The 8,569-nt window shown below is 37.8% G+C and overlaps 1 protein-coding gene across 1 annotated transcript in view; it reads right to left on the bottom strand.

Annotated features, from left to right (window-relative positions):
* LOC111797478 (calphotin-like) overlaps nt 1-7,817 on the bottom strand; it is a 28,885-nt gene extending 21,068 nt beyond the window's left edge. The window contains exon 1 of the mRNA XM_023680487.1: nt 6,480-7,817. Within this exon, the coding sequence (XP_023536255.1) occupies nt 6,480-7,817 (1,338 nt within the window). The remainder of the gene's footprint in view (nt 1-6,479) is intronic.
* Nucleotides 7,818-8,569: the final 752 nt, after the last annotated feature.

Genomic DNA, 8,569 nt, shown 5'->3' with positions numbered 1-8,569 from the left:
ACCGGTGACATCACTAAAAGTGGCACCCACTTTTGCACAATACTGCCAAGAAATCACTAGGAAAAGGGTATGAAAGAGCTTGAAACCTTTGCCGACGGCCATTGTGGAGTGTCTTAAAGTTGTAAGGTTACAAGCTCATTTCACAAATGATGAAGAGTAGTAATTGCTAAGATGTTGGTGCTTGGATTTTTCTTACAATGTGAAGCCCTATATATAGTTTGATTGGGAAATCTATATCTAGAAAAGACCACCAAATTTAGAAAGAGTGTTAAATTTTGTGGGTTTGGGAGTATTCCAAGTATAGAATGTTTGACTAATCAATTTCTAATTTCTCCCTCCCTTCATTTGAGGATCATTAAGAATAATTATATTTTTAAATAAAAACATACCATTGCTAGCTTACCGTACTTTTGATTTGCAATAAATTGATATTTTATGTTATTTCATTAACTCAATATTATTATTTTATAACACGGAAGATATTTTCTTCTCCATGAATTGTACTCGATAGATTACTTGTCTCATTCATACAGCCCATTTATAACATGAGGAATAAGGTATTAATTTAATGTAAACAAGCTACCGACTAATAATTTTCTATTTATAATATTTTTTACAAAGAGGCGGTGAGCTAATAAACTAGAGCTAGCTGAACGAGTTACTAACTTATATAGTAATTTTAGTAGACTTAGTAGAACAAGTTACCGCACATCCTACCCTGCTCGGAACTGAAAATAGTCAAAGCACATGTGACGGTTTTAAGATAGGTCTCAATCATGTTATGTGTGTGATTGCATTGATAAGCTAAACTATGAGTTGATTTACTGAGTACTTCATAAAATACTCAAGCCACGTGCTACCCTTATACTTTCCAGGTAAAGGTAAAGTTACAGGTACGGATGATGGTAAACGCTGGAAAGGCTATAAAAGTTAGAATAGGTCATGATAGGGGAGCACAATGCATTGAAATTTACTATTATTTAGTAGTTGGGAGTTGTTTTTAATGCAATTTTTTATTTATTTAAAAAGTATGTTATGTTTAATTTATTGTTTTAAATTAAATGTATAAGTCAACAAATTTATTTTAAAATTATTTATTATGAACTTAGGCATATGAGATTAAACCATCCCTATGGTAACACCCCTAATTTCGGCTAAAAAAAATAGGGCATTACAAATACTGTTCTTGAAACAACATATTCAATAGAAGTCACACGAGGCACACGTCTAGTAATGTTCACCTTCACTGTAACACACGCATATGCCACAGCGTAGTTCACTTAGACAACAGGGTCTAGGGGTGGTGGAGAGTTTATACAATGTCTCCCTCTAATGTACATTTTGAGGCATTTCAAATATGTCAAATGTGGACATGATTTAGGCAAACAATCATACGTTGTCATTTTGAGGCATTTCAAACCTTTAGGGTCTTCGATGGACACAAAATTTTTTGAATTTTCATATTTCATATCGATGGATTTAATTCCAAAACTACATACCCAAATTCTCTCTAAAACTCAAGCTTTAGAGGTTAATGCTCAAGGCCCTACCTTAGCCTTGAAAAAGCTTATATTTTTTATAATCATGTCAAAATTGTTGCCTCTGTCTTGCCTATTCCTTAGCTCGGTTTTCCTTGGTGCGTTGGAGGATTTACCGTTCTCCTTGATCACTTTATGGATTGTCTATATTGATCATTGCATGGCCGGATTGGTATCGCTCGAGGGTTTGCCACTTTGTTTGTTGTTACATATGGGTCACACTGTTTGAAACCTCACCTCTCTAGCTCCATTCACGGCATATCTCCCCTCGATTTCTTCATGAAACTTAAAAATAAAGTCACAAGGAAGAATTATGGATTGATTTCTTACCTTCTCAGCATTATACCTTAAGTTATTTACCTCCAAAGTTTGTCAAAAATTGTTTTCCTCACTAGAGCTCAACCTAGAAAAAGGTTATTTGGTTTTCAGGAAATCTCTTCTTTATTATTCCCTCAAGCTAAATGAACTAGTTTGGTGGAACGTCTTTTAAGTATGTGGCCTTAATTTAGAGAAATTGTCTTCGGTCAGCAAATCACCCAAAAACACCAAATTAAACTTTCTTGGGCAGCTAGATCTACGACGTTTTGGCTTTCGATTTCTTCATCAAAATTACTCACCTCAATCCTCTTAAACTAAAGGAATGCTCAATTTGAAGAAAAATAGACCGTAGATATGAATTTGATACTTACCCCAATTTAAACTCGAAATTGACTTTCTTTGATTACACACGTTCTTAAGGTTAATTCTTTTCGTGGTCTTTACCAAAAATATTGCCTGAAGGTGGAAAATTCGAATTGGATTAGCCTTGCTCGATGAATTTGTGTGTATGCTCGAATTAGATTTTCAATCTTTCTTTGAGCTTCTTCAATGGTCATCCATATTGGGGAATGGGTTACAAGCTCATTCCGCACTCGGTTCCATTGTAGAACTTGAGAGCTCAACTTAACTCAATTCTTGATCCAAATGAAAGGTCATACTTCATACTATATAGAGCGAACTTAAACTGACACTAAAACCTCTAGAATCGTCATGATTTGGAGATTGAGTTTTCTACATTTCTCATTGAAAATATCTCTTCTATCACCAAGCAACCGACCTCCAATTTGAATTCTTTTTTGTTAATGTGATGAGATGTGTCTCCTCCAGAACAAACTCAAATTTAGTTTAGATCTATAAGTTAAAAACCTATATTCAAGGATTTTCTTATCACTCCTCCCTGCTGCATATTGGCATTTGCGTAAGTATCTCAAAGTTTAGGGGTATTTTTGTAATTTCCCATTTTTTAAAAATATTTTATTATTCTTTGTCCAAAAATTCAAAGCTTATTCTAACAAAATTTCATCCTTTATGGGTCTTTTCCTTCTTTGAGCATCTTGAATTTCTCCTCCTTAAGAATAAAAAATTCATAAAGTTCCTTAAAAAAAACAAAAGAATAACTACCGCTTATCTTTTTTCCAATCCTTTCTCCAAATACCTGATCCTTAAAATTACTTTTTATAGGATATTTAAATGACTCGTTTAAGAACTTTGTGGTTTGTTGAAATCCTTCGATCTTTTCCTTGGATCCTTTAGACCTTACATTAGCTACTTAAACTTCCTTACATTACTTTTACCCTTACTTTGATTGTTACGGGGCTACCTAAAATTATACACCCGAACCAACTATGTAAAAGTTTACTAGTCTCCAAACAAGCAAGACTATCATTACTAGCTCAAACTAGTCTCCGTGCTGAGCAACCACTACAACTGGTTCATGAAGATTTATTTAGCCCAACCACTTCATCGTCGATTTTTGGTAATAAGTATTTTCTCTTGTCCTGATTATAGTTTTTTGATGTGAGTGTACATGCTCAGAGAAAAAGGAGAGGCATTATGTTTGTTCAAGAAGTTCAAAAGACCCATTGACAATAGGTCTATCACAAGCTAAAAACCTTGCGCATCGACCAAGGTGAGGAATTCTTAAACCATAACTTCTCAAAATTTTGGGAAGTGGAAGACGCTATGCATCAACTCACTTTACTATACAATCCACAATAAAATGGTGTGGTCGAGCGAAGAAGTCGCACCATATTAAATACTACAAGAAGCTTACTCGAGAGCATGCAAGTCTTGATAATTTTCTAGGGCAAGGCAATAGGACACAGTTCATCTTCTAAACTGTTTACCAACGAAGGCGTTGGACACTTACACCCCCTACAAAACATGGATCGGTAAGACACCTCACTTCAAGAATCTAAAAATCTTTAGTTGTGCAGCACATGTAAGACTGCAAAGCCATATATCAAAATGTTTGATGACAGAAGCCAAAAGATGGTGTATTTTGGCATCATTGGAATCGTGAGTTATAGCCGTTAAGTTTTTTGGTTTCCTACTCTCGATTTTCATCCAAATTTGAGAGAAATTCTCCACCACTTCCCTTCAAACTTGTTCCTAAGCCATGTAAGAAAGATTACCCAAAAGTTCTACAAAGGAACCGAGCACTGAATGAGCCTAGAACCCATTCTCCAGTACGAATGACCATTGAAGAAGTTCAAAGAAAGATTGAAAATCTAATCCGACCATACACACAAATTCATCAAGCAAGGCCAATCCCATTCGAATTTTTGACCTTCAAGAAACATTCTTGTTGCACACCACGAAGAGAATTAACCTCAAGAACGTGTGTAATCGAAGAAAGTCAATTTTCGGTTCAAATTGCGGGTAAGTATCGAATTCCTATCTACAGTCTATTTTTCTTCAAATTGAGCATTCCTTTTGTTTACGAGGATTGAGATCAGTAATTTTGATAAGAAATTGAAAACGTCGTAGATCAAGCTGCCAAAGAAAGTTTAATTTGGTGTTTTCGGGTGATTTGCTGACCAAAGAAAATTTCTCTAAATTAAGGTCACACACTTGAAGACTTTCCCCCCAAACCAATTTAATTAGCTAGAGGGAATAATAAAGAAGCGATTCCTGAAAAACCCTTAGAAATGGCTAGCCAATAAGCTTTTTCTAGGTTGAGCTTCGGTGAGGAAAACAATTTTTGATGAACTTTGGAGGAGAATAACTTAACGTACACTCCACGAGAAGGTAAGAAATCAATCCCTAACTCTTCCTTGTGACTCAGTTTTTAAGTTTCTTGAAGAAATCGAGGGGGAGAAGTGTATTGAACGGAGCTGAAGGGGTAAGGTTTCAAACAGTGTGACCCTTACGTAACAACAAGCAAAAGTGGCAAATCCTCGAGTGGTACCAATCCGGCCATACAACGACCAAAATAGACAATTCATGAAGTGATGGAGGAGGACGTTGCATCATCCAATGCACCGAAGAAAGCCAAGCTAAGGAATAGGCAACACAAATGCAATGATTTTAACATAATTATCAAGAATAGGCTTTTTCAAGGCTAAGGTAGAGCCGTGAGCATCAGCCTCTAAAGCTTGAGTGAGAGAGAATTTGTGTATGTAGTTTTGGAATTAAATCCATCTATATGAAATATGAAAGCTCACAAAATTTTGTGTCAATCAAAGACTATACGATGCTTTATGACAGCGTATGATTATTTGCCTAAAGCATGTTCACACTTGCCATATTTGAAATGGTTCAAAATGTACCTTAGAGGGAGGAATGGTGTAAACTCTCCACCACCCCTAAGCCCTGTTGTCTAACTGAGATAACCTGCGTCATATGCATGTGTCACAAAGAAGGTGAACGTTGCTAGACGTGTGCCTCATGTGATTTGCATTGAAGATGTTGTTTGAAGAATAGTATATGAAAAGCTCTATTTTCTTAGCCAAAATTAGTGGCGTTATGTTGTTTGAAGAATAGTATATGAAAAGCTCTATTTTCTTAGCCAAAATTAGTGGCGTTATGTTGTTTGAAGAATAGTATATGAAACGCTCTATTTTCTTAGCTAAAATTAGTGGCGTTACACAGGCAAATAAATTAAACCTAATTATAAATGAGTATGAATCATTGTGGATTGCTGAGCAAAGTTGCGAAGAAAAAAATTGAGATCTTACCAAGTTAAAAAATTGAAATCTTACCAAGTTGAAATTTTTGTGGATGACTTTGACTTTTCAATTCGACACAAACAAGAGAGAGGAATAACTTTTCAATTTGACACAAAATTGAATTACAGTCTTACCCTTGACTAAAGTTAAGCTCTCAATTCGATACAAAATCTTGTGTTTGACTGATGTCTTGGATTTGATTATTCAACTTTGAATCAAAAATTCTATTATTATAAGATTATAATAATTTAATTCATTATATTGGTGATCATTTTCATTAGAAGATTATAAAGAGATAGATGATAATATAGCGCCAAAATTGAATAAAGAGATAGATGATAATATAGCGCCAAAATTGTTATACATAAAGTAGAATTGCTTAAAAATCAAAAGTTCTTTTAATTTTACGTAAGAGACGTGAATTAATTATATTATAGAACTTGTTTATAATATAATATGGCATGCCGTTACTCGATTTCACTATAGTGACTTTCTCGAAATTATAATAACCTATTATTATTTACTTATCGAGATTGAAAACAAAATTAGTTATGTATTCGAGACATTTTGTATTAATTTATTGATAAATTCATTGATTATGGTAGAAGATATTAAAAACGTGCTTCATTAAATTTTAAAAATATTTTTAATTAAAAGAGATAATTAGAGAAAAAATGTAGGAAAATGATTCCATTTAGAAAAACAATATAGAAATAATGAATTTGTCTACAAAATAGTTGTTTAGCTTAGGTTTTAATTTGTTAATAGCCAAAGAAACATCCATGCTTAACAATAACTCTCAAGCTTGTGTGCTACTTGGTGCAGCTGGGGATGCAGCTTCCGGGGTTTGAGCAATGCTGCTTTCAATTGGTGCAACGGCCGGGGTTTGAGCAATGCTGCTTCCAATTGGTGCAACGGCCGGGGTTTGAGCAATGCTGCTTCCAATTGGTGCGCTAACATCCGACGCAGCCTCCGGGGTTTGAGCAATGCTGCTAACATCAGACGCAGCCTCCGGGGTTAGAGCAGCAATGCTGCTAACATCAGACGTAGCAATACTGCTTCCATCCGACGCAGCCTCCGGCGGGGTTAGAGCAGCAATGCTGCTTCCTATTGGTGCAATGGCCGGAGTTTGAGCAATGCTGCTAACATCCGACGGAGCAGCCTCCGGCGGGGTTTGAGCATTGCTGCTAACATCCGACGGAGCAGCCTCCGGCGGGGATTGAGCATTGCTGCTAACATCCGACGGAGCAGCCTCCGGCGGGGTTTGAGCATTGCTGCTAACATCCGACGGAGCAGCCTCCGGCGGGGTTTGAGCATTGCTGCTAACATCCGACGGAGCAGCCTCCGGCGGGGTTTGAGCATTGCTGCTAACATCCGACGGAGCAGCCTCCGGCGGGGTTTGAGCATTGCTGCTAACATCCGACGGAGCAGCCTCCGGCGGGGTTTGAGCATTGCTGCTAACATCCGACGGAGCAGCCTCCGGCGGGGTTTGAGCATTGCTGCTAACATCCGACGGAGCAGCCTCCGGCGGGGTTTGAGCATTGCTGCTAACATCCGACGGAGCAGCCTCCGGCGGGGTTTGAGCATTGCTGCTAACATCCGACGGAGCAGCCTCCGGCGGGGTTTGAGCATTGCTGCTAACATCCGACGGAGCAGCCTCCGGCGGGGTTTGAGCATTGCTGCTAACATCCGACGGAGAAGCCTCCGGCGGGGTTTGAGCATTGCTGCTAACATCCGACGGAGAAGCCTCCGGCGGGGTTTGAGCATTGCTGCTAACATCCGATGCAGCAGCCTCCGGCGGGGTTTGAGCATTGCTTCTAACATCCGATGCAGTAGTCTCCGACGGGGTTTGAGCATTGCTTCTTCCATTTGATGCTTCATCTTTAGGGGTTAGAGTAATGCTTCCATCGAATGCAGCCTCCGGGGTTAGAGCAATGCTTCCATCGAATGCAGCCTCCGGGGTTAGAGCAATGCTTCCATCGAATGCAGCCTCCGGGGTTAGAGCAATGCTTCCATCGAATGGAGCCTCTGGAGTTAGCGCAATGTTTCCATCTAATGGAGCCTCTGGAGTTAGCGCAATGCTTCCATCTAATGCAGCCTCCGGGGTTAGAGCAATGCTTCCATCTTGTGCTTGTGTGTCATGTGATGCAAATGCACGAAATGAAAATTGATGATCGAGATTTACGACACCGGTGACATCACTAAAAGTGGCACCCACTTTTGCACAATACTGCCAAGAAATCACTAGGAAAAGGGTATGAAAGAGCTTGAAACCTTTGCCGACGGCCATTGTGGAGTGTCTTAAAGTTGTAAGGTTACAAGCTCATTTCACAAATGATGAAGAGTAGTAATTGCTAAGATGTTGGTGCTTGGATTTTTCTTACAATGTGAAGCCCTATATATAGTTTGATTGGGAAATCTATATCTAGAAAAGACCACCAAATTTAGAAAGAGTGTTAAATTTTGTGGGTTTGGGAGTATTCCAAGTATAGAATGTTTGACTAATCAATTTCTAATTTCTCCCTCCCTTCATTTGAGGATCATTAAGAATAATTATATTTTTAAATAAAAACATACCATTGCTAGCTTATGGTACTTTTGATGTGCAATAAATTGATCTTTTATGTTTTTTCATGAACTCAATATTATTATTTTATAACACCGTAGATATTTTCTTCTCCATGAATTGTACTCGATTAGATTACTTGTCTCATTCATACAGCTCATTTATAGCATGAGGATTAAGGATGTCAGAGTATTTGTAGTTTTGAAACCACATTTGTTATAGTAAGGTTATTTTAATTCTTTGTAGTTTTGAGATCATGTTTAATTGTGAAAAATAAGGTTATCGCCGCTCTTTGTAGCCTACATATCGGTTCTTAATCGTGTTCATGGTGGGTGCTAAGGTAGTATCTCTATGATTTGACCAAGAGCTTATCATAGTTTCTTCTCATGATGATCTTGGTCCTAAATCATGGGTCATGAGTCATGGTACTTGGTCAATCCTTGTATCTAACCCTGTCCTGTCGAAAAACTACTCCC

The sequence above is a fragment of the Cucurbita pepo genome, chromosome LG06 (genome assembly GCF_002806865.2).
Source record: "Cucurbita pepo subsp. pepo cultivar mu-cu-16 chromosome LG06, ASM280686v2, whole genome shotgun sequence".
In the NCBI taxonomy this organism is placed as follows: Eukaryota; Viridiplantae; Streptophyta; class Magnoliopsida; order Cucurbitales; family Cucurbitaceae; genus Cucurbita; species Cucurbita pepo.
This window is presented reverse-complemented; position numbering and strand designations above follow the sequence as displayed.